This window comes from Podarcis erhardii (genome assembly GCF_964252035.2).
Source record: "Podarcis erhardii genome assembly, chromosome: Z".
NCBI classification, from domain to species: domain Eukaryota; kingdom Metazoa; phylum Chordata; class Lepidosauria; order Squamata; family Lacertidae; genus Podarcis; species Podarcis erhardii.
Window position 1 is genome coordinate 9109951 of NC_138504.1, and position 27152 is coordinate 9137102.

Here is a 27152-nt window from a genome sequence, read left to right on the forward strand (position 1 = left end):
TGCCCTAGAGTGAAGGCTTTCTGGGAAATGATATATAATGGGGTGAAAAAGGTATTTAAGTATACCTTCCCTAAGAAACCAGAGGCCTTCCTTCTGGGCATTGTCGGCCAGAAGGTGTTAAAGAAGGACCGAACATTTTTCATGTATGCAACAACGGCAGCAAGGATACTCATCGCTAAGAACTGGAAGACTCAAGAACTACCCACACTGGAAGAGTGGCAGATGCAACTGATGGACTATATGGAACTAGCCGAGATGACTGGCAGAATCCGAGACCTGGGAGAGGAGAGGGTCGAAGAAGATTGGAAGAAATTCAAGATTTATTTAAAAAAACACTGTAATTTGGCTGAATGCTAAGAAAGGATGCTAGATCATAAATAATTGTGCACCACTAAATTAGTGAGAATTAAGATGATAAGTAAATTTGAGAAAAAACTATAAACCTTTTGGAGAATTTATAGATTATATTTAAATGAATTTGACATAAGAGCGTAAACAAGATGATAAATTGCTGGCAAGAATTGGCAATGATGTAAATGGGAGCGGGAGGCGCGAGGGAGTCCAAAGATGTTATGAAAAGATGTTATGATATATGTTATACTGTTTTTTTTATTTTTGCATTTATGTTTGAAAAATCCAAATAAAATATTATTAAAAAAAAAAGACCACCTGCCTTCCCTGAGAAGAGGATGAGCAAAGGGATCATCATTATGCCTGGTGCTGAAACAATGATCTCCACGTCTAGCCAAATAATAAAATTGGCTGGGGGGCAGGGTGGAGGCAAGGTCTATCTCTTGTTCCTCTTGAAAAACTTTTCAAGTCTCCAGGAAACTATTGTTTGTATGCAACCACTAAATGCCCTGACACAAAGGGGCAAAGTTTTTGATGGGTGTGGGCGGGAGAGCTTCTGAAATAGATAATGCACACATGGTTAGAGGGAAGGCTGTACTGTATCCATTCTATATCACACACATACACCCACTTACTCTTTAGGCCCTGAGACCTGATTGGGATGTGTGTCATACCTATGATGTTAAGCTAATTGCAGGTTTCATTTCTTCGTTCCTGCAACTGAGTCACTAATGCAGAACTCTTCACACATGTCTGCTTAACTACTCTAAGTAGCCAAGTCAGGTAAATGTCTTACTAGAAATCAGTGTCCCAAATCTTAGCTTGGGCCTGGAAAAATCCCAGGTACAGTCCTGTGCGTACCTGCATCTTAATAAAATAATATTATTTTCGCTCTTCTCCCCCATCCCACCCTTCAAACTGTCCCAGTGCATGTGTAACAAGAGCAGTGTCTGGGGCACCATGACCTATCTGCCACTGTGTCATAAGCTATGATCCATGTTCTAGTAACCTCTGGATTGGATTACTGTAAAAAGCAAGAGTTTCCTACGCTGCTTTTGGACTACAGTTCCCATCATCCCTGACTACTGGTCCTGCTAGCTAGGGATGATGTGAGCTATAGTGTGTAATGTGTTGTGCACAGGGCTGCCATTTACTGAAACATTGTCTAGTACAGCATTTTGGCTGGTTTACTAAGATGGAGCCAAGTTACACCGGTTCTAAAGGAGTTGCATTGGCTCCCTATTTGCTGCCAAGCCCAGTTGGAGTATCTGAAGGAGCAGCTCTGCCCTTGCATTGGGAATGTTGGAGGAGACCCTTCTCTGTGGTTGAATAATGTCCTTCCATGGGAACTGCATCTGGCACTTACACTGTGTACTTCTTGGCAGCAAGTAAAAACCTTTTTCTCTGCCCAGACATTTCAGATTGTGACATTTTTAACTGGTTGAATGGTTTTATTCCTCTTAATTTTACTGTACTGTTCAATTGTCTTAATGTTTTGTTTATGGAGTGTGGGGTTTTTTTGGAGGGGGGATGTAATTTTTAAATTTCTTTGTATACTACCCTAAAAACCGTTTTCTGGATGAAGCACCATTTATAAGATATAAATAACCCTGCTGGCAACCCACCCTGGGACCTTAAGGTGAAGGGTGGGCAATTAATAAGGCCCCTGGATGGGCTGCAACAATTAAAACACATCTTGCAGTTTAAAAACAATTTGCAGTCACAGAAATAAGGTGCGTCCTAAAAATATACATCTCAAGGGGTCAAAAGCTACACGGAATCGTAGAATTGGAAGGGAACCCAAAGTTCATCTAGTACACACCCACACCCCAATTCAGGAATCGCTGCCACAGTTGCCCCTGGGTGGGCTTGAACCACCAGCCTTGTGGTGAACAGCCAGACGCACTGACCCATTGCACCACAGGTAAAGTAGAATGCAGCATGCAGACAGCTCAAAATTTTAATGCCATGTGTGAGTCAGCAAAAGCATGAAGGCTGCCTTGCTTTGATTAACTGAATATTCACAGGACACCAGTAGGGGCCGGAGCTTAAGTTGCCTAAAAGCTGAAGCACTGGCAGTAACCTGGAGCCAGAGCAACAAAGCAGGTTACTTCCTGGCAGTGTTGGGTCTGCACCTCCAGAACTCTTGCAACAACAGTAATCAGCCACCTGAAGAGGCTTTATAAATGCTGATAGGCCCGGGAAGGTTACTTTTGCTTCTTCCGGTCTGCTTAAAAGGACCACCATGTTATCAGCTTATGGAGCCCTCTGGTGCATCTGCTAAACACCAGCTTGTGCACATTTGTGGCAGGTGTCCAGTTTTGGTAATGTGTGTGTGGTCTGGTGCTCTCTGGATGCAGAGTTCTGTAGGCAGCTCCTGGCTCCCTCCCTCTCTTAGAATTTCACTTCTAAGAGAGAAGAGTGGCCCACAAACCTTTAATTGTATTTTGATTTCTGTCCCATCTTTGGGTCCAGAAGGATCTTCCCAAGGCAGCTTAAAGGATGCTCCCAAGCCAATATTAAGACTCCTGTTTCGAAGACCTGGGGCTAATTATTTTCTATCACACAGGGCACAAAGTGGGTTATTTCTGAAGTGCCTGTTACTGACCTGTTGCTTGCTGATGCCAGTAACAGTGAAGAGCCCTCTCCTGGTCCTCGAAATCTGCCAGAAACATATTTTTGCATTGGAAAGTGGCTGTCCCTACTTGTTTACAAACTCAGACTTTCTAAAAATAGTTTGCTTTTAATTATCGGTTCTTCTAATGTGATGCCCTTAAAACTTATTTATGAGAGGAGGGAGGGAGGGAGGAAAAGTTTATGTAGCACAGGAAGGAGAGAAAGGCCAGACAACAAGAACCCTAAACTTCCCAAAACATGGGTGCTATCCTGAACTGATCTAACTGTCCTGAGTTGACCTGGCCCCACCAAGTTGTTGTTTTTGAAAATCTTCCCAGTATATCATTTTCCTGTGATTTCATTGTAATTGTTTGCGCAATAGGGCTGAAAGCTTTTATTTGGAAGATTAATCAAATATGGTGGCAGTTGATTGGGTAGCTAATTTTGATCCACAAGAGAAAATAAAACTTGTAGCACCACTGATTACAAAGGAGCTTCTTTGTTTGCGGCTGTATATTGGATCTGGTGTGTTGCTGCATTGGGGAATGCCAAGGGGGAAGATGAAGAATCACTTCTCTAAGAAAGCATGGTGTTTTGTTGTTGATACAGTTGTAAATTACAATTGTACCTATAATGAGGTTTTGGTTGATAGGTTTAACTTTACACGATTAACTGTATAATCTGCTAAAAGGCAGGTGATTGTTTAATTGGTCAAACAGCCCTCTTATTTTGCATTATGCATCATCTTGTTTGACTTAGCCTCTGAATGAGAAGGCAAATGAGTTCCTTTCTAAATGATGAAAGGGGGGAGGGGAATAGGTTCATTAACCTTTGATGCAGATAGCAATGTCGTCTTGATCATGTGCGGTGAGCTATTCTTAGCTGTCATACTTGCATGCCCTTTTTTTTTTTTTGTCTTAGCAGAAGGGAATGCTGTAGTTCCCACTAGCGGTGAAAATAAGGAACTTTCCTTGTTGTTGTTTAATGTAATTTTGCAGGGTGCTGATTGCCAATTGTCATTTCCTCTATTGTTGTGCTTGTTGCAGCGTACAAAAACAATACGTTTTTTCCCTCAGAAGCTAATTACATTTTCTGTATCAAACTTCACTCCAAAGCTTTGCAACTCTTCACACATCCTTGCAGAGAAATGAATCCAATTGCCTTTATTGCAGTGTTATGTACAGAGCACCTTTATATAATTAAAGCCATAATTAGCGCTGAGCTTGAATGCTTACTTTCCCCTACTAATACAGGGAGGGTGGGGGGACATTATTCTTGTGTTCTGAATGAAATTGAGTCAGAACTGAGGTGGGAGTTCTGCCAGCAAGAACAGCCCTCCGCAATGGGCTTATTTAATGCAGTTGCCCTCAGCAAAAGGCTCTGTTGATCATCCCAGTGATAAACCTGTTTGCTTCAGCGCATACACAGCCAGACAGATTGGGAGGAAATAGGCATGAGAGCTTTGAGTGCCTTTCAAGTGTAGGGCAAGCAAATTGAATCCTTGCTACTTCAGATCTTCCCCTGCAGGCAGCCTACATTTGTTCAAAACTGAGCTACAGACTATCATCTGATTTGGAAAGGGGAGGTGGGCTTGCAGCCTCTGTACGTTTTTCTCCTAGAGAGTAATCCTTGTTTACTGCATCGGTGCTGGCTTTAGGATTCGGACCAGGCACCTTCAGGGAGCCCTAGTAACCTGTAAGAGGTGAGATGTGCCGACCAAGAACTCTCCAAAACTGCCTCCAACTTTCCTGGGTGCTCCATAAGTGAGAATCGTAGCACTTGTGGGACAGTGGTGCCCTTTCGCTGCAAATTTCTAGCCTTTTTGCTCTCTGGAGCTGGCCCTGATTTTTCTGTGCAGGTCAGAGGGGAGAGGGTGTGAAACAGGAAACCAGATAGTTAAGGGATCAAAATGTTCACCAGTATCATGTTCAATGATGCTATCAAAGTGTAGTGTGTGGTAGAGGTTTGCATCTTCTAGGAAACTGTATCGCGAGTGATTGTATTCTAGCAATTGTGGGCTTTGTATAGGCAACAAGTGCTACGGCAAACATGCACCATAAAAGTAAGTGATTTTAGTTATCTCCTTTGGGTTTTTTTTCTTTTCTTCATGGATGTTATTACCAAAGTGGTGTTTCTTTCTTTGCATGATGTGGCCAGCCCCACCCACCCACCCACCCACCCACATACATCTCTCTTCCCCCACCCCTCAAAAATCCCTTTTCTGCTTTGCTCTCCAACAACACAATCCAAGGTTTCCTTGCTGACTTCCTGTTTTCTTCATTCTAGCATGATCCTAACTGTCAGATGTCAAAAGGCAGCTACGCTTTTTCTTGGTTCCTTATCTTCTGATAACACGGACACTCAAACAAAGGATGCAGGTTTCCATTTGGCAAACAAAGGAAATGTGGCCCAGTTTTTAGCATGCTTGCTGTATAATGTACATATCCTTCTTTGCCAGTAATAACAAAATGTCATCAATAATGTAAAATAGTACTGGAGGCTGAAGCAGATTACGAGGCAGATGGCGACGAAGGAGCAGACAGTATAATTTCCTACCTTGTTGGGCTATTCTGTGTGTTTTCATTCTTCCTTTCCAAATATCCCCTATGAGATTTTGGTTCAGGTCTCTGCCCTCCTCATCACTGATGGTGAGTGGTTTCTAGATAACCACTCTCACCCCTCACCACTGCGTCCCCCCACCCAAATACAGCTAGTTCCAGGATATGTAAGACCTTGAATCGAACAACTTCAGTGGCTCCCCTTTTAATCTGGAGGAATCAGGGTGTGCAAACCGAGAACTCTCTCATTCTGCCTCCCAACTTTTATGGATGCCCCTGCAATCCAGAATGATGGTGCTGTTGGGACAGTGGGCCCCTTTGCTGTTCTTGGGTTCCCTGCAGATGCCCAAGACTGCCATCTAAGGGATCCAGCCTTGTGTTAATTCTTAATGAGGGCCCCAGGTGGTGCAAATCAGGCCAGTGCTGTTGCTTTCTGTGAAAGGCTTAAGAAACAGAGCAGCACAAACTCTTCAGTTCACCCACTATGGACTGTATCGTCAGTGTTCGAAACTCCCATTATTCTAGGTGCATTTTGTGACAGGGAATTTCATTAGCCCAAGCAGTTTCTGAGCTCTGGGCACGGTACTGCACCTAAGATTTGAGAATAAAACTGCTGAGTGGAAGGAAAGGAGGACCTTTTTCTGCCTCCCCGCTTCCAACTATTCTCTGAAGACTGGAGCAGAGACCCTCTTAAGAATATCAGGGGGGTGGGCAGGGGAAGGAATAGACCATGTGAAAAATGAACATAATATTTCAGCTGCAGATCATTCATTTTCAGCTTTGTATTCTTGTTCTTAAAAAAGTGCACCTAGACATTTCGTTGTTGTTCCCGTAACCTAGGTGTAAGGTGCCATTTAGCTCCTAGCTTTCATATCTCAGTTTCTAACACCATGTATGATCCAGAGGTGCCTCCTCCTTCCTCTTAGATGAGGGATTTGTAGGAGAACACTGAAGAGCCCTGGCCAAAGTGATGCAAGGTTCTTGCAATAGTAAATTACTTTTCCCTGTTTCCCTGCCATTCAAACAAGCTGTAAAGTTAGCTAACTCTGGCGTCCTGTCTGACGTTGCTTTGAGTACCTCAAAACTTTGTGCACTCCAGACTAACAGAATGTAGTCAGATATATAGCTCATCTTTGGGTTTCAGATTACAGGAGATGGCATTTTATTAAGCTCTTAATGAGCTGTGAAATAAAGTCTTCTTTTTGCCTGGCACCTAAAAATGTGCCACAAAGGCATTCCACAAATGGGGAGCCACCAAAGAAAAGTTCTCCTGTTCTCCTCTCTGGACCTCTTGTGGAAGAGGTACACAAAGAAGGGCCTCAGAGGAAGATTACAGGGTCTGGGCTGGTTCATATGGGGAGAGGCAGTCCTTGAGGTATTGCGGTCCTGAGCTGTTTCCGGCCTTGTAGGTTAAAACCAGCACTTTAATTGATGCTGAAGAGCACTCCCCAAGCATAACCCTCTGGAAATGACTGTCCCAGCAGGACTGGAACCACCAGAAACCAGTGCTATGCACCCTTAACTCAGACAGCTGCTCCAGAAAGATACCATGGTTGAAGGTTTTAAAAGCATCTTTAAAGGCATTCCCACAAAGATAGCATTACAACAGTACAGCCTGAAATTGGCCAGTAGATAATTGAGTATAAACATGGGATCAAATAAATGCATGCTTTAAAAGTATCTCCTCCTACAGGCTGTTCCTATCTGGGCCAAAATACCAATTCCTGTTTCCCGTAATTCAACATAGATCAGACACATTATATCCTACCTTAAGGTTGACAATCACTTATATGCTTTGGATACCTGTGGTTATTACCTCATCTAGCCCTCCCTTTTCGAAGGCTTTATTTCACAGCTCATTAAGAGCAGGACTTGGGCTGATTTACACTATGTGGCATTTTAAATGTGTTTGTGGGAGGGTTTTTATTGGGGTTTTTAAAAATGTATTTTGTGTTCTCCCTTTTTATTTTTATGTTGTAAACCACCCTGTGATCTTCAGATGAAGGGTAGTATACAAATTTAGATGATGGTGATGCTGCTGATAATAATAATAACAATAATAATAATAATAATAATAATAATAATAATAATGAAAATTTAATTGGATGAAAAATTATCTGCCAGGAAACTGATAGGATTAATGTGGCCAGCATCTGTTTCACTGATTTTGTGGTGAACTGGTTTGGTCCAGACTGCTTGAAGACTTACCGTATTTTTTGCTCTATAAGACTTACTTTTTCCCTCCTAAAAAGTAAGGGGAAATGTGTGTGCATCTTATGGAGTGAATGCAGGCTGCGCAGCTATCACAGAAGCCAGAACAGCAAGAGGGATTGCTGCTTTCACTGCACAGCAATCCCTTTTGCTGTTCTGGCTTCTGAGATTCAGAATATTTTTTTTCTTGTTTTCCTCCTCCAAAAACTAGGTGCATCTTGTGGTCTGGTATAGAGCGAAAAATTTGGTACCTGTTCTCATAGCAATTTCCTTGGCATTCACATTTATCTCAGAGGCCCTCTTGTTGATGAAAGTCAAATTGGTATATCCTAGGGACAGGGCCTTCTTAACTGTGGCTCCACAATTGTGGAATTTGCATTCCTCGGAGATCCTCACTTCCACTGGTCTTCAGATGTGGAGTGAAAACTCTTTTATCCCACTGGGCCTTTTTTATGGACTAGGTTTAGGCTAGTTCTTGCATTTTTCTGTGGTGGTGTGCAGTTTTAGGGTGCATTTTAACTGTTCTTATTATGTGCATGCTGCCTTGGCGGGATGTAAATAAAATAAAATTTAACTGGCCCAACCCATTCAGCTTTCCACAATGTCCCTCTTGTTCTTCTTTACAGAAATTCACAATCACCTGGTATGGACAAACATGAATATATTGGGGACAGTTGTTTCTTTTTCTCTGTCTTAGAGAGAGAGAGAGAGAGAAAGAGAGAGAGAGAATGCTTCTGGTAATTTAGATGCTATTTGGCCTTACAAACATTAGAAAGATTCCTGGTTTACAGTAATTGCCCAAAAGGGGGTGAAGCCAGACTTCAAGTGGCTTTTCCTCAGTTTGCAAAAGCTCATGTGCCTGGATGCAGAGGATTGGGCGAGTGATTGTTGTCAAGCCAGTATGACACATTGTCCGTATTTTGTGTAGATGCACAACAGTTCTTACTTGCCCCGTAGACAGGAACTGGAACTTGGTTGCACAATTCAGATACCTCATTATTTCGGAAACTTAAATATGGGTTGGGGTGACTTCTGAATAGTCAAATCATATTTATGATGGGTGGTTCTTCCTCTAGAGGTTCCTGAACCTAGAGATGGGAGAACTGTACCAAAGGAAAGCAAGGCAGATACCGTATTTTTCACTCCATAAGACACACTTTTTTCCTCTTAAAATCTAAGGGGAAATGTCTGTGCATCTTATGGAGCGAATGTGTGGTCCCTGGGGCTGGGGGGGGGGACCCGGGCTTCCCCCGCCAGCCCCAACAAGCTCCTGTGCAGCTCTGGGGTAGCCCGCAAAGCCTCTGCAGGGCAGTGGGGAGCCTTCATCCCGCTGCCCTGGGGAGGCTTCGCGCGGCTATCCCTGGCTTTTGCGGGAGGTGGGGGAAGGGACAGAGCGAGGCTCTCTCACTTCCCCCACCTCCCGCAAAAGCCCCCAAGAGCCGCGCTCCCTTTAAAGAGCTGTGCGGAGTGTGTGTGTGTGGCTCTTGGGGCTTTTCCCCGAGGAGGGAGAAGGGCAGCCCGTCAGTGACTGCAAGCGCCGCACACACGCTCCACGCGGCTCATGAAAGGGAGCGCTGAGCAGAGCCTGGGATGCATACAGGCTCTGCTCAGTGCTCCCTTTAAATAATATTTTTTTTCTTGGACCCCCCCCCCAAAGTAGGTGTGCCTTATGGAGCGAAAAATAAGGTAATCTCTAAACCATGGTTGATTGGAAGCTCAGACCATAGTTTTGGTTTTAAACTATGGTTGGTGCACAACTGGGCTTTGGTGTGATTTTGGAACTGAGAGCCACTCCATCGGTCTTATCTGGGAAGTTTGGACAGATGGTCTAAATGCCCTTTTAGTGTTTGTCCTGGTTAAAAGAGTAACAATATTTCCCCCTTTTTTGAAGAGATCTCAAATCATTGCTAGACTTCAGGAGCCACTAGAGATCCCACCTGCAGTCCCAGCCTCAGCCTTGGTGAATGGCTGTAACATAAGGAACCATCTCCTGAAGCAGCAGATAATGAGACGGCAGCAGCAGCAGCAGCAGCAGCAGCTACAGGTTGGTCTCTTAGTTTCTCTGGGAAGCCGCCAGGTGACTGCTGATAGGGCTGTTATCTCAAGTGGCGAGACTTCTTTAGATTACCATGGCAGAGTGATGGGACTTAAATTGCAATGCTGTTATCCCTAGGGTTGCTTCAGCAGTTGTGGCACTTGATTGAAGTCTTGCAATGGGAGCCATCTTTCCTCATGCTTGATCACCAGCCCTCCTTTCTTCGGCAAGCAGTACTGGTGCTCGAAGTCTAACTGGCTCCCAATAACTTATCACCCCCAAGGTGGCTCACAGAGAACAACTGCACCAATGCAAATACAAATAATGCACATGATTATATAAAAAAAAAATCAAAACAAAATCTTAAATTCCCAAAGGTATTTAAAAAAAAAAAAATCAAGATACATTTCTGTTCCTGCCGAAAGGGCAAAGCGTACTCCCCACCAAAAAACAAAGAAAATTAAAAGACAACAAGAGTAAATACTTAAGCAGTCTTCTAGGGGTCCCAGACGATTTGGAGCAAGGCAGGTAGGAAAGCTTGATGGTTTGAAAAGCCTCTCCCTCTTGGACAGAACAGAGGAGGAGGAGAAGGCAGCAGTGATCAAATGCATGGATGTGTTCAAACAGGACACGGGGAGGCACAAGTTAAGTTCATAAGAGGCTGTATGTAATCTTTGTGGGTTTGTGGAGGGGGTTGTCATATTAATATACCTAGTGAGGTTAGAAAAGAAGAGACTTCCTTTTTCTTCCTTTTTCTTTTCACTTGTTACAAAAGCTATTTTTATTAGAATCATAGAATCATAGAGTTGGAAGAGACCACAAGGGCCATTGAGTCCAACCCCCTGCCAAGCAGGAAACACCATCAGAGCACTCCTGACATAGGGTTGTCAAGCCTCTGCTTAAAGACCTCCAAAGAAGCTTGAAAAGAGAAACAAAGAAAAAGCGATATGCAAAAGTTAGAATCAAATACCAAACATTTTAAACATAAAAACTTAGAAGAAAAGAAAAGAAAAGAAAAAGATTTCTGATTCTCCATCTATCGGCTTTATAGACTTAACTTGCTCCATAACAGTATCTAACTCTTCTGATTTCCATAAACCAACCTTATGTCAGTCCCAGATATCACAAGCTCATTCTCCTTTTTGCGCAAAAAGCCCATAAGGGGTTTCCAATCATTAATAAATGTCAACAATGATTTTTCTCTGATGAAACTTGTCAACTTTGCTATCTCAGCAAAATCCATTAGTTTCAATAACCATTCTTCCATAGTAGGTCCTTCCAGCTTTGTGCGTATAAGAATCTTGCCGCTGTGTCCATGTATTGCAATAATCTTGCATACTCTTTTTCTTGTTGTATAGTGGTACCTCTGGTTGCAAACGGGATCCGTTCCGGAGGCCTGTTCGCAACATGAAAAGAGCGCAACCCGCAGCGGCGCTTCTGCACACGCGCGGGTTGCGATTCGCCGCTTCTGCGCATGTGCGTGATGTCATTTTGCACTTCTGCGCATGCGCGAGCGGCGAAACCTAGAAGTAACCCTTTCCAGTACTTCCCGGTCGCCGTGGGACGTAACCTGAAAGAACGTAACATGAAGCGGACGTTACATGAGGTATGACTGTATATCCATTAGTCCCAGCAGGAAGAGTTCTGGTTTGAGTTGAACATTAAGCTTCAGAATCTTCTGTATCAATGTGTCTATTTGTATCCAATAGTTTTTAGCTTTTTTGCACAATAAAATGTCCCCTCATGTTTTTGACACTTCCAGCAAACAGTTGGAACATATTTATACATTCTAAATAACTTCTCAGGACAATGGTACATCTTTACATGAAAATTCTCTTTTAAATCATAACACAGTGTGTATTTTAACCCTTTTGTCCTCATATGTTCCCACTCTTCCATCTGTATATTATAACCAAAATAGATTGTTCCTAGATAGTTATTGAAGACAGCTGGTGGTCTCAGTACTCAGTGGTCTCAGAGGGAAGGCAATGAAACAACTTATTGGGGATCTGTCTAATAATACTCAGGGCAAAACTACGTGCAATTCTTGTGTGTCTGTTTATAAAGCACAAACTTGTGCTAAAGGTGACCAGTTTATTTGACCAGAAAAGACCAGTTCTGATTTGAAGTTATTCCAAGTAAGCACACTTCCATTTATTAATTTACATCATTTGTTTTATTATAAACTACCACCTGCCCACTTGAAATCCATGGAAATTACAAACCACTGTCCACATTTCTTTCTTCCAGGGCCTATGTTTACAGCTCCCCATCCCAATTCATGGCTAGAAACTGACTTATGTTTAAATGAAAACAGAGGTCTTCCAAATATTCAGTTCTGTGCACAAATGCTCAGTTCTTGGATGAGATTACAGTGTGGAGGAAAAACACACATATAGTTAATTGAGGTGGTTCCCCCTCTCTAACTTCCCTAGTCCTAGAGAGACCTTAAGATCACGTCTTGTCTACATTCTTAAACAGGTTGCTCAGCAAAGGGACAAAGCCCCTTCCTTTCATTAATGAAGGAATTGAGGGCCAATGCAACACAGTTCACTGCCACCCACCAGTTGCAGCCTTCTGGTCCTGCCATCACCTCCTCATGCTGCGTGCTTCTGGGCCATCTTTCCCAGTGTCTTGTTCTCAGCAACAAATGGTTCTTTCCTTGGAGCAAGGCTTTGGAGAGGGCCGATGTTGCCATCATTTTGGCAGTAGCAGATGCTGTTAAAATCCTTCACACTAAATTTCCGCAACGCCTTGTTCTAAAGAAGGGCCTTTCCTGGGACCGAGACATAGGCAAGCAGACTGGGCAGCCCTCAAGAAGTGACACTTTGCTGCAGTGTCGAAGTGGCAGCAGGGCTCCTAGACTCCAAGGTACAGGCAGCTGGGTCTTGGGGCTGGACAATGGCTGGCAGTGGTCAGCTGGCTGGCCGGCCAGCAAAATAGCATTGAGGGGCAGTCAGCAGCAGAGGACTTGAGGGGGTCGCTGGTCTAGCATCCATCCCAAACTGCCACCTAAAACAAAGTGATCAGCTTGCCTAGTGGGTGGGCTGGAGCTCTAAACCAGCTCTTCAACTTGGATGCAAGAACTGAAATGCAAACCTTTTGTTCCAGGGCTATCAAAGACATCGTATTAAAGTATATAGACCTGTCTCTGCTCTTTCAGCCAGTCGTCTACAGCTGGTAAACATCAGTTGCATGTCCATAGAGTAACTGCATTGGGTTATCTTTGTAACTGCAGACTTTCTGGATGGGTTTTTCTCTCTTTTCCCTTCCCACACCACCTTGCTGGATATGGGGAGAAAATCAATAGCCGGTCTTTCTGTTACCTGTTCCAAAATCACTCTGCCAAAATGTGTTTGCCTGGCTAGATTAGGACATGTGTTAGAAAGCTTTAAAAGTTCATTTGCTTTTATTTCTGTTTAAATACATGTGTTAAAATGTATCTTGTCTCAGTGTTACACATTGCCTTTTGATGGTGTTGCCCAAAAAGGCAGCCTATAAATACTTTAACTAATATCCTAATCCCTATTAACTCTAATAAAAACCAAACTTCTATGCCTGGTTCAAATGTAAATCCACAATAAATTTTTACCGATGAACCACAGTTCGAACAAACCACAATTCCTTGAGTTTGTGCGTATTGGGAATTGTTGTTACTCAGTCACACTATTCCAATTGCAAAGGTTCATTTTTGTAGCAGTCAACAGTGGTATGTGAACATGATCTCTGTATAATGTGTTGCCTCCCACCAACATTGAGGTTCCCAATAATTCAATTTAAAATACAAAGCATCATGGTGCTTTCTAACAGCCCTTAAGGAATAGAAAACTGATACGCGATTCATCCTTTTCTGAAAGAGAGAAACAGAGAGAGAAAGAGTGAGAGGACAGAGGTGGGGGGGAATGAGGAAAAAATACCCTTCTATTGCAGCCCTTTCCCATTTCACCTGGATCTCAACCCAATGAGATTGTTTAAGAGAGTGACAGGGTGCAACAGAAGGGGAGAAACAACCACTCAGTGAAAAACGAGGTCGGGAAGTTGACAAAAATAAGATTGTATATGTTTAAAATGTTAAATTGTACATGTTTAAAATGTTGAAACTTAATAAAATATAATTGCAACAACAACAACAACAAAAGAGTGGAACTTGTATTTGATGTGAACATTTTTTCCCCTTTCGCCTAGGAAAAGCAGAGACACAGCATGATGGGAGTATCATCTGAGCAGAGGGGTCATTTTGTGGGGCAGCTGATGAATCAGTTTACTGGTAAGGAGTTGGAGAGCATATTCTCGAAAGCTTGACCCCTTTTGTGTGTGCTGTTTTAATTCAGGGGTTTCAAGGAAACTCTTAATAATACATAAATATCCTGCTTGCAGATCTCGCATGCCTTCCATTTCTGATTTGCATAAGCCAGCCTGACCCTTAATAAAAAGAAGGGTCCTTTGGAATACACAAGGGGTTACATGCCTAAGGTGCTGTCAAGTTCTAGTTGTGATAGCCTCCGAACTGTAGGTTCTGCAACGTGGACTTCAGCAGAGCAAAGCTAATTTCATATAACACAATTCCTGCATTTGCAAACTAGAGCTGAACTGTGGAATTCGGAAAAGTTAAGATATTTGAAATGCAGGCTTCACAATTTTAAATTACTGGTTCTAAATTGGATGGATAGATTTTACACGCCACTGGTGAAATGTGAATATAGCAACTCTATAAATAAACAAATAAATCATTGAGACGCAGCAGAGGAAATTGAGCTGCAGCAGATTAGTTTGATTTTTAAAACATGTTTGAAGAATGTTCAGGTTACCCTTCCACCTTGTTGGGAGCTGAGGGTTCTAGTTTGGCCCCAGCTAATCCCTGACAGACTGGTTCTCCATGTGCAGGGAATTTTTTTACATGGAGGAGCATTCAAACATAAGATTTTAGGTTTACCTGCAAACCAAAGTGCTGAAGCGTAGCAAGAGTTGCACTCTGTAATCTTGCTGATCATTTAATTTGTCTCTAGGGCAAATTGTGTTTGAACCATTAAACCAGAACAGCTTTACTCTATTTAGCAGAGAGAGAAACTAGCTTTGCAACAGTTAAAAGTGGCACTGGGATGTGTGTGTTATATTTGTATGATATTTTGTGCTTAAAGAATTGAAATGATGCGTGCAGAATCCAAAGTGTCTCATGCCCAGACTCTTCCTAACTTAATGCCTTGCTTGTTCCTCTATGCAGCCGTTTCCCAGCCCATGTCAGCAGATTGCACCCAGTCCATGTCGACTCCTTCTCCAAATCACCGCTTAATGTCATCTCCCCAGGGAATGTTGCAGAGTACCTTGGGCTCTGGGATCACTCAGATGGCCCCTGTGAACCAGAATACTGGGGCAGTGGTGATGATTGCACACAACCCCAGCAAGCAGCCAGGAATGTACCCACCTAATGCCGATTTCAGCCTCCCAATGCGGCAAAGCCAAAATTCCCTGGGTATGAGTTCCGGAATGCAAGCGGTTCACGGCCACCCTACCCTTCGGCCTGGCATGGTGCTGGCCAGCTTTGCCTCTGGTTCCCTATCGAGCCACACTTCGCAGCAGCAGCAGCAGCACTTGAGGCAGCAGACGATGCCAAGAATGGCTAACGTCTACTCCGCCTCTCCTCAGATGTGGTCACAAAGGATGCCAAATCAAAGCCAGATGGATGCCAGTATGCAGCAGTTCTCTGGCAATGCTATCTTCTCGAAGCAGAATGCAAGGCCAAATCTCTCTGGTCCGTCGTTTACCCAGTCTGTGGCACCACCCAATCAGATTGCTCCTGGGGTCCATGCCAGACAGATGCAAAAAGCCAGTATGGGACAATCAGGCCAGAACTTGGGCCCCCTGAATAACCAGAACCTGAGACCCAATCTGACAAGAGTACCTTTGCAAGCAGCGATGAATGTCATGAAGCCAATGCCGCAAGGCATAACCAGTTTTAGCCAGCTCAGTGCTGCACACGCAGTTGGCCTACCAACTTATCCTGGCTCTGCCGGCCAGTCGTCAGGATCGTTCAACAGAATGAGCCCTGCCTCTGAGATGCAATCCCAGTACGACTTCATGGTCCAGCAAAACGATGCACTTCTGCCTGATAACTGCAGCGATGTTGACTTTATCGATAATCTCATGAAGAATAGCGGCGGCAGCGGAAGCAGCGACGAAGAGTGGCTGAATAATTTGACAATGATAGATGACATTTTGGGGCAACAAAGCTCTGGACACGTGTGATTCTTGAGGGATGATGCTGATGGGTATGTAAATAATCTGTGCAGGACTAAAAAAAGAAAAAAAAGCATTTACAATAATAATAATAATAATAATAGAAATCCTCCCCTTCTTAATTAACTTGCCCAACTAACTCTTCACCTTTCTCCCAGATTTTTCAAATAGCGCTGTATATATAGTTGAATATTTTTTGTAAATTATGTTTTCCTAAACATTAAATATGGAAGTATTTATACTTCTTTGCTGGACTCTTTGTAAATATCCTATAGACTATTCTCTCCCTTTTCTCTTTCTCTTTCTCTTTCTCTTTTTCTCTTTTTCTCTTTCTATTTCTCTGTTTCTCTTTCTCTTTTTCTATTTTTCTCTTTCTCTTTCTCTATTTCTCTTTCTCTATTTCTCTCTCTCTCTCTCCTTTCTTATTTTTTGGTATATTAGAGGAGTTGAGTTACATCTTGTTCTAAATATGCAAATGTTAGTTTCAGTAATACTGTGTATTACAGCATCAAATATTTTATGTCCAGAAAAACAGAGTAAACGGGAAGCAAGGACTGCCACATTCCTTGCCTTCCCAAGCCCGTGTAAATCTAAGATGACAGATCAACTGAATTAAAAATCAGTTTTGATCTGGCCAATAATAATTCAATCCCTACCAGGCCCAGGAATTCATCCAAGCAAATTGCTTAATAAAGGAGCTCATTGTGGCAAGCTCTTTTGCTGGACTGAAGGTGCCAACAACCTGTACACTGTTCTTTTGCTCTTTCTATGGCTGTGGTTGACCAAGGTCTGTTCCACACAATCAGTGTTTGTGCTGAATGAGTACAGCACCAAACCATGAGTTGCCCATACAGACGAGCCACAGGCCGAGCATCAGAATCACCTCAAGATATAATATTTGCCGCTTGCATCAGCTACAAGTCACCAGGTGATGAGTAAGCAAGCAGTGATGTAAGCGCATGTGTGAACTGGTCCACAGGGTAAGAAGGTGGTTGATCTGAAAGACTGTGACAAATACCAAGTGCTTTTGTAGAAAATTATCTGTGTCAGAAGCGCATGCAAGCCTGAAAGCATGAATGTCGCCTTTCAGCAATTAGAAACACTTTCTGGCTTGCGCACCTCAGCAGTGTATAGTTGCAGTTTGCAGTGTATAGTTTGCAGTTTGCAGGCTATCTGTTCCTAGTTCTAAACAACTTTCGTATCTTCTTCTCTGTTTTTGATGAGACTGTCCTTCCTCCCCTCCCCCCCTTTTCCATTTCTCACCTCCCAGATAAAATGTCTATAAACGCTAATAGCTTAACTTTTGATGTTTTTCCTGTTAAATGTATATTTAAGAGTCTGTTTATAAAAGAATTCCGTTCTACTGTAAGCTTTCTTCAACAATGTTCATACTTTGTGTAATCCGATTTTAATGGCCACATCAGCATCCATTTGTATGACAATGTCCACTTCAAGCACACCAAAATGTTCTTTTTTCCTTCATACCATAATAAACTGCCAGGGAAAAATTGCAGTCACTGCATGTTTTCATTTATTCTTTTTGCTTTTGTTTTTGTAGAAAACAGCATTTTAAGTAAGAATAGTAATGCTTGCAACTGGAATGAATACTAGGCAACTTGCAGGCATTTACTATTTTTGGAGAGGGGCAAGGTCACAAAGCTTGCAACTCTTTTGGGGAAACTGAATCCCTGTTGCTAGAAAAAGGTTTTGAGACCTGCAGGACAGAGAGACTGTAGTAGTTCTGCCTTAAGACCTTTTGGAAGCCCTGGTACACGAAGCAGGGAATTGGTGCCTGATCTGCAGGGTTTCACATTGTGGCCCTGCAACATCTACCACTGTGGTGACACCATTGGTTTCTGCCACAATAGCACAGTGCTGGCAGGAATCCACCAGTTTATGGGGAAGGGCCATATCTCAGTGGCAGAGCACATGTCCTGCATCTAGAAGGCTCCAAAAGAATGAATCAGGTAGCAGATGATGAGGCAGATATTTCTCTCTCTGGGATCTGCTGTCACTCAGGAGAGACCAGGATTTCCCAAACCTTGTTGGCCTCCTTGATGAGCTTATAAAGCTGCCATCAACCTCAACCCCAAGGTCTTAGGGATGTCAAGAAATGTCCATATGTAATCCAATATATAATAAATATTTATTAATCACCAGTTGCCATTACGTGCAACCGTAAAATGTAAAAACAACTAAGCAAAATGCATGCACTTTATTTCTGAAGCTCATATTTCCTAACCAAATTTTTGGCACTAAAGCTCACAAACTTCTCACCCCGCCCCCCAGATCTTCATTCACCACCTCTCCCATTGATTGTAGGCAGCCTACATTAATTGTAGGCATAGGAACCATCTCCTAGGCCCCCTCCAAAATATTTGAGGGGGCCGCCCAGCAGAAGTTGATGGGCATTGCCATTCAAATGGAATGTGTGTGTGCTGTGTATAAGATCGATTATGCAGAGTGGGGATTATGTCCGCCCGCCCCCGAATATTTTATTCAAGTTGCCACCCCTATGTCAGCATGGCCTCCCGCAAAAGAAAGCTCTTTTCTCAGTTATACTGGTAATTACTCAGTGTGAAATGCTGCCACAGGAAAGGGGAGCCCCCTAAGCATACACCTAGAGGTACGTCACTGCTCTACTCCTGGGCCCACAGACGCATTTGTAGGAAAATGGGGCATTTTAATTTATTTTCATTATTTGTTTATTATATTTCCACTCCAATGTCCCTCAAGGTGTTCTCCCGCTTCCTCATGTTATCCTCACAACGGCCCCATGAGGCAGGTAAGGTACTTGCCGTAATCTTACACATTGTCAGTACTCAGGGCCGGCCCAAGACTTCATGGCACCTGAAACAGGCCACAAAATGGCATCATGGAAGAAGGGGTCAATGGTTGAAGTGGGAATCAATGGCCATTGACTCATGGTGGGCGGGTGCAGACACCCCGTAGGGCAGCCCCTGCCATTTCCCCCCTAAGGGTAGGCAGAGACCAGCAGCACCTTCTATTCGCCAAGAAGCAGCAATGGGGGACACTGCCGAGCAGGCAGCAGCTCCAACCTTTATAGAGTGTATGGCAGCCATGCCTTCCTTGGAAGCTGGGTCTGCTGCCCCCACAGATCCTGCCACCTGAGGCAGTTGCCTCACTTTTCCTCATGGGTGGGCCGGCCCTGTCAGTACGTCATTGTGGTGTGCTTGCCATAATCTCGGCTTCTGTTCCATGAGAGGAGGGAGGATGAGCTTGTGAGTGGGGATTCTCTTGGGTGAGCATGGCAAGGACCTCAGAGGAAGGTGTGGCTGCCTTGGCTCAGGTCTCCTCACATGCTGTGGGTGCTTTCTGCTCCACACTCAGCAGCAGCGGTAGGCAGCACTACAACTCTCCCCTTGCTTTCCCCTTCCCCACTTTCTGCCCCTGCCCCCTTTTATACAGGGATTCTTGATGTGTGTGGGTCTGTCCGCCCAGCACCTCCCACTAATGCAGGGATGCGGGAAGCTGGCCATGCTGACTTGGGGGTGGGGGGGTGGAGTCCAATAACATCTGGAGGGCTACAATCCCCCTTCCCAGTAATAAATGCAAACAAGAAGTCACAAGGATCACTCAGTTGCCTCCTATGCCAACTTGCATATCCTCCAACATTCCTCAGATGACATTTCTCACTCCCCATCTCCAACTGACCCAGTTTTTCAGTGTGTCTCCCTCAGAGCATTTCCTGTCAGAAGAAGGGAGACTGCTACCAACGGGACCAAGCATGCATGGCCTCCACCGTTCTGGAAAAACAACCCTTAATCCCTATTTTATTTTATCATTTGGTAGATTTACAAAAAAGAAAAACACACACCAATAAATAAATTTTAGAAAGGGGCAATATTGGACACGAATGCACAAAGCATAAAAAATAAAAATAAATACTTCTTGCACTCTGCTCCCCCTTTCCCCCCATCCAACATGGCCCTGCCATCTACCTGTCCCTCTGAGCTGGCACATCACTGTGGGGCTGGGCCTTGGCGGCAGCAGCCTCTCCTCCTCCTCGCCTGCTCTCCTGCAGCTGCTACTAGCTGCCCAAGGGAGGATGCTGGCAGCAGCCGTCATAGAGAAGCCATGCAGCAGCCATTGCTGCCACTGCTCAGGACAAGTGCCAGCTCATCCTCGAGATCAGTGCTGGTGTCATGGTGGGGGAAATAGGGACATTCCGGGATGAAATCAGAGGCTGGGGTGGCTTTCGTAATTCTGGGACTGTACCTGGAAAATTGGGACACTTGGAGGGTATGGTGTTGCACCCATTGCATCTGGGCCCATGCACTTGGAGTTAGGAGCAGATTGATTGATTGATTGATTGCATGCATGCATGATTGTCTTCCATTACTGCCTTGGTCACTCTGCCTGAACCTGCACCTCTGCACCAACTTAGTGGAAGGCATGGGGACTGACATCTGCAGAAACAGGGGACCAGCTAGAAGCACCAGACCAAAGCTAAACGTCTGATCACTCGAAGTTGCACTGGCTTCTGAAAAGCTTCAGCTGGTCTCCACACACACACACACACACACACACACACACACACACTTTATCCACAATATTTTATGTGCTTCTTTTCGAAACTGAAAGCTGGTTCTTGGGGTGCAGGGTTTCTGAAGAGCTACCTGGCTCCATGCTAATATGTGCAGGCATCCCTGCTCATTTGCTAGATGAGCTTTTTAATTCCTTCCATTGCTCTGAGTGCAAATGGTGGTTGGTAATGAGGAAGTCCTCAGAAGATTACTGTAAGTACTCTGATCTGCCAAACCCCAAAGAGAGGTCACTTTGGAATAATAAAACACATTAAAATACAAATGAAAAGAAATCATGTAATTCCACCCTCTCCCCATCGAGAATTATCCCCTAAAGAGCTGCGGGGAATAAAGGATGGATGTAAGTACAGTAAAAAAAAAAGGATAATTCTCAGAGGCCCAGAGCTTTGCTAATTGACTGGAGAATCCTATTCCACTAGCCTAGGGGAATACACCAGGTTTCTGGAAAAGATTCATTGGTCACAAGGATTAAAGAAGTTTAGAGCTGAGTATTTGGTGTTCTCCTTCAGTGCAGAACTCTTCTTTTAACTGTAACATTTTATTGAGCATTTTTAATTGTTTTACCCTACTGTTTGTAAGTTTTTGTTTCCTATTGAAGAAACACAACACACATTCATAAAATAAAAAATTATGTCGCCTATGCGGCAATGCAGAAAACAAGGGCTGTAGCTTAGTGGTTTTGCAGTGCAGAAAAACCTCAGTTAAATCCATGGACTCTCTAGGTAATTGTACACCAGGCGCTGTGCAGACCACAGGCTTGCCTGATTTACTTTAGGTGGCATCCAACTAAGGCCTACTCACAGGAGACCCATTAATTTAATCATAGCCATTAACTACAATGAGTCTACTCTTGAGCTGGACTTAGTATTAGATGCAACCCATTGGTGTCATCCCCACTCACCAGAACTGCATGCAAGATTCCCAACCAGAGCCCAGAGCAAACTGCAAAAGACATTCATTAAAATTAATACAGTGTTCGTTTCAGCCTAGGGATTTGTTAGCAGCACTAGAACTGAACCAAGTTCACAGTCCATTCACACAGAAATCCACACCTGGTCAGTTTTCTTCATTTCAGCCCCTAATTTAGGTGTGGAAAGTTGGTAGTGTTAAAGGCAGTTGGGAGTCGGAATCTGCTTGCCAATGATCTACTGCAAATTACTCAGAAAGCTACCTTCCGGCCACCTCTCTTGAATTACATGGACTGGTGTGTTCTGGCTCAATAAGGCAGCACCCTATGACCTCGGCAAGACAGAAGTACTGTTTCTGGGGGACAGGGGGCAGGCAGGTGTGGGGGGACCCTGTTCCTGAAGTACCAGATGCACGGAACTATGGGGTCATTTTGGACTCACAGCTATTCATGGCAGTGCAGGTTAATTCTGTGTCTACCAGCTCCATCTGGTAGGCTGGCTGAGACCCCCTACCTGTGCCGTGTTTCACCGGAATGGTACATGCTCCAGTTATCTCCCTCTTGGATTACTACTACTAATAAATAAATAAATTTTATTTATACCCCGCCCTCCCCAGCCAAGGCTGGGCTCAGGGCGGCTAACAACCAATAATAAAAACAAGTTGATTGAATACAACTTAAAAAACAAGATTAAAATACAACATTAAAACGTTAAAATGCAGCCTCAGCACAGGAGGAGAAAGGAAAAAAGAAAGAGGGGGAAGGAATCAAACTGACTCCAAGCCAAAGGCCAGGTGGGACAACTCTGTCTTACAGGCCCTGCGGAAAGAAATCAGATCCCACAGGGCCCTGGTCTCATGAGGCAGAGCGTTCCACCAGGCTGGAGCCAGTGTTGGCCCTGGTTGAGGCTAATCTGACTTCCTTAGGGCCTGGGACCTCTAGGGTGTTGCTATTTATGGACCTTGAGGCTCTCCGTGGGGCATACCGGGAGAGGCGGTCCCGTAGGTACAAGGGTCCTAGGCCGTGAAGGGCTTTAAAGGTCAAAAGCAGCACCTTAAATCTGACCCTGTACTCCACCGGGAGCCAGTGCAGCTTGAAAAGCACTGGGTGAATATGCTCCCATGGCAGAGACCCCGTGAGGAGCCTCGCTGCAGCATTCTGCACCCGCTGGAGTTTCTGGGTCAGCTTCAAGGGCAGCCCCGCGTAGAGCGAATTACAGGAGTCAAGCCTGGAGATGACCGTCGCATGGATCACTGTGGCCAGGTCGGGGCGGGAAAGGTAAGGGACCAACTGCTTCATGCAGCGAAGGTGGAAAAATGTCGCCTTGGCTGTTGCTGTAACCTGCGCCTCCATGGAAAGGGAGGCGTCAAGGATACACCCAAACTCTTAACGGAAGGCAATGGCACTAATTGGGCCCCCGCAAGAGAAGGGAGTTGGTCCTTCATCCCCATACCATCCCGACCCAGCCAGAGGACCTCTGTCTTCGAAGGATTTAGTTTCATTCAGCTCCCACAAAACCATCCAGCCACAGCTTCCAAGCATCTGGTCAGTGTGATCATCTGCAATGCGCTTTACGTGGGGCTACCTTTGAAGGTGACTTGGAAATGTGGCAGCTAGGCTAGTGACTGGGAGTGGCTGCCAGAACCATATAACACCTGTCCTAAAAGATCTATATTGGCTCCCAGTACATTTCTGGACACAATTCAAAGTGTTGGTGCTGACCTTTAAAGCTGCAAACAGCCTCAGGTCTGTATACCTGAAGGAGCATCTCCACCCCCATTGCTCATCCTGAACACTGAGGTCCATCTCCGAGGGCCTTCTGGCGGTTCCCTTGCTGCGAAAAGTGAGCTAACCAGGAACCAGACAGAGGGCCTTCTCGGCAGTGGCACACGCCCTGTGGAACGCCCTCCTGTCAGATGTCAAACAGTTAAACAACAACACAACTTTCGGAAGATATCTGAAGGCAGCCTTGTATCAGGAAGTTTTTAATGTTTGAGGTCTCATTGTGTTTTTATGTTTTGTTGGAGGCTGCCCAGAGTGACTGAGGAAACAAAATTATTATTACTATTACTACAAGTAATAAATTGTAGTAGTAGTATGCTCCTTAATGCAAAAATTAAAATTAAAAAATACAGTGGACATTTACCAGAAAAAAATGATAAATGCTGAACACAACTCATTGGGCTTTCCAATGCAGCTGTACTGTGAATACATAGAGGAAGAGGAAGAGGAAGAGGAAGAGGAAAAGGAAAAGGAAAGAATTACTAGATGGTGGCTATGCCTTAGGTGGCTATGCAGAGTCACTGGCCTTGTTTGCATGCCATGCTGAGCCATGATTTTGCTCTGTGTGAATGTGCAGGCACCTGGAGCAAAGTTTTGCTTCTTTCTGACAGTTCTACTGCTGAGCTTAGCTAAACCATGGCTTTGCTTGGCTGAGTTTGTTGTTCAAACCTTGTGGTTTAGTCAGACAAACCACAAGCTGTAACCTACAGGGCAAACCATGGTTACAGCTCAGGGTTTGGGGAGACTTAAACCATGAACCCAGATTCAGATGCCATACTAAACTAAGCAAAGCCATGGCTTTGTGCAGCAGCAGAATGGCTGGGGAAGAGCAAAGCAGCTGCAATCTCCTCTCCTGGTCCTAGCGACAGGCTTTGGTCTTTCAAATTTCAGTGACACACTGTGCGAGGCCAAAATTTGGCACACACATCTGCCTCTCACCTTCCGTCAATTCACTATGTTATAGTTGCCAAGTACTGTAGCACCCTCTAGTGTTGGTGGCCAGTGAAGCAGAACTGGTTGCACTGCCCCAAAACCGCCTCTGCTGGACCCCACCTTTGTGCTAAGCCATGGTTTGGCTTGGTGTGATGTCCGAACCAGGCTACTGAGTCGTTTTGACATCTTAAGATAAAGTAACATTTTGGTGACACCCATTAGCTTCATGTTCAATACAGCTGCATAGGAGTGCAGAAGTTCAGTCTCAATTTGAAAAAAACTTTCACACAAGTTTGTACAAGGGAACTGTAGCATATGAAAGGGGAGAGGGACCCACAAGCCAGAAAAGGGTATGCAATAAATAGAGCCGGTGTGGTGTAGCAAAGGGTCAGACAAGGTAGACCTGGGTTCAAGACACCTCTCGGCTGTGACCCTCTTTCTGTGAATGAAGTTTTATTCCTGCCCTGGCACTGGCCAGGGATGATCCGCCCTCACCTCCCCAACTCCAAGCATCTGGAGCTGGGTCTAGGGAGGCAGCAGGTCATTCCTTGAGCTGCCCTTCTGAGGCTCTTCTAGCAGAGGTAGGTTTAGGGGATCACATCTGGTTAACCCATACTGGGTGTCGAGCCAAGAGGGTGCTGCAGAGGGCACCTCAGCAATGGACGTTAGTAAGGAAACACTGTTTTGAACGCGCTTTAAAAATCCAACACCAGATGGCACCAGAGAGTAAAAAACAAATTTCTACACAATTTTCCATAGCGGTTTTTTCTCTTTTTGTTATAACAATTTAATTTATGAGTTATTTATAGCGTCGTAGTCCCTGTCCCCCCATCCCCCATGTGTAGTTCCACCCAATGACTTAGAATGGAAGGCAAGAGGTGGGCGGGGGCTACCAAATTTTTGGCATTGCACAGAGCACCGCTGAAATTTGAAAGCGCGAAGTCCACCTCTTGATTCTAAAAAGGAGGAGTTCTAGGGTGACTCTCCATAGCCACCCCCTCTCCAGGCCCATCCTTGCCTCCTCCACCTCCAAGGCTGAGACTGGAGCTCGTCACACTTGGTGGAATATTTGCCACGGTGAGTGTAGCAATCAAATTGGGGGCACTGTACAGAACTTCAGTGTGTGGCTCTAATTTCTGGCACTGTGAGAGAGGGAGAGAAATTATTCTCTTATTTTTGACAGCATGTGTGGCAGGTCTGATGCACTTTACTGCTGATAGAGCAATATGTGCCATTTGAGTTTGTGCTTCTCGCTGGCAATTTCTTTCACTTGTCCTGCCTAGGCCTCGGGCTGCTGCCTCATTTTACTGCAAGGTAATGCCTTGCTCAGCTACGGAGATATGGATTCAGCCAGCAATCTGTGCTGTAAAAGGACAAGGTGGGGAAGTGGGCTTTAAATAGGACGTAGCCACCGCTGAGGAATTGAGGTCAGCACACAAACATGAGTCTGAAAAAGGAAGCAGGGATTGGGGGGGGTGCGGAGTGAGCAGTGCAGTCCTTTTTTTCTTTTTGCAAATGGCAGTGTGTGCATGCAAAGCTTTATGGAAGGGGGAAAGACAAAAAGACAAGTAATAGAGCTCAAAAAGACATTAGCTTGTTTTATTGTTTTAAGGAACTATTCCATACTTATTTTACAAGAAGACTCCGGGCAGGTATTGGTATGAAAATTTTAAAAATCAACCACTAATATAATTTTTTTAATACATATCTGTTTCTTTCTTTCCCTTCCACCTTCCTTTTATGAAGTCACAACTCTCTCCAGATGCAGAATGGTGTGAACAAACGTAATATGTGAACTAGTGCCACACTCTCCTTAGCGTTTTCATCAGTGCTCCATCACTATTAGGGATATTGCCAGAACCTATCTGTGTAGAACCCACATTCCAGAATGGAAGATGGTTGTGTTCTCTGTAAGAATTATTTCTTATCTAATGAAGTTACTCTGCTAGTACTGACAACATTCAATGCGTTTGTCTACTTTTGACTGATAGATATTGCTATGTGAAAACCTATCTATGATTTTGTTCTGTATTCATGGAAATAAGTCATAAACTTTATTTTACTTTAAAGGGTGCACTTACAAACTGGAACTGGAACCAGTCTCAGAAGCGATGAATGAACAAAAAAGTGTTACTGCATCAGTAAGAGTTTGGAAATACTGTAATAAGGCCTGCCTATTGCTACAGCCACTTGGAACATCAAGTGTTTTTCAAGGTGTGGGTGTAATTCTTACCTGCACCAGGTGAAATCTACTTCCAACCTTACACAGGACATTACAACCCACCTTCTCTACAGTCCGCCAGCCAGGTAGTGCCATCAGAGCAGGACTTTATGGTAGAAATCCAGAACGCATTCGGCAGTATGTAGATAGGAGGGCCCCCACCCACAGACAGTGTGTTGGACAAGGAGGGTCTTGGGGAAATCAGTGTTCAAATTTCCACAAAGCTATGAAGTTCATTGGGCGCCTTTAACCTATTCACTGCCGCTTAAACCAAACCTAATTCACAGGGCTGTTCTGAGGATACAATGGGTATGACACCTTGAGAGTAGTGGGAGGAAAGGTGGGGTATAAAAGCAGAAATAGATAAATAAGCCTATCTAGACCAGAAGTTATGGATGCATTTCAACTGGGTTTTTGTTTTTTAAATTTTACTACTAATTTTAACTGTCTTTTCGAATATTTTTAATTACTTTGATGGATATTTTTAATATATATATATATATATATTTGTAAGCTGCTTATAGAGGTTGAAATTAATTCATTGTGTAATATTGCTGTGGTACCACCAGGTGCTGGCAGCATCGATAAAGCTGCTGGCACATTAGCAGCGTCCTCCTAACGAGATTCCTGCATTGCTCGCGGGTTAGACTGGATGACCCTCAGGGAGCCCATTCCAGCTCTCAAGGTTCCATTTCCTTAAACAAAACAAATCATTTTAGCCCAGGGTCCAGAATCG

At 44.2% G+C, this 27152-nt stretch overlaps 1 protein-coding gene across 14 annotated transcripts in view; it reads left to right on the plus strand.

The window, feature by feature from the left end:
• MAMLD1 (mastermind like domain containing 1) overlaps positions 1-17518 on the plus strand; it is a 120116-nt gene extending 102598 nt beyond the window's left edge. For 11 of the 14 annotated variants that reach the window (XM_081847925.1, XM_081847932.1, XM_081847938.1 and 8 more), the window contains 4 exons: positions 9628-9780; positions 12883-12951; positions 13957-14038; positions 14993-17518. In XM_081847925.1, coding sequence (XP_081704051.1) covers positions 9628-9780; positions 12883-12951; positions 13957-14038; positions 14993-16014 — 1326 coding nt within the window. In that variant the 3' untranslated portion in view covers positions 16015-17518. The remainder of the gene's footprint in view (positions 1-9627; positions 9781-12882; positions 12952-13956; positions 14039-14992) is intronic. The other 3 variants (XM_081847937.1, XM_081847927.1, XM_081847930.1) reach the window with 3 other exon arrangements.
• The last annotated feature ends 9634 nt before the right edge of the window (positions 17519-27152 follow it).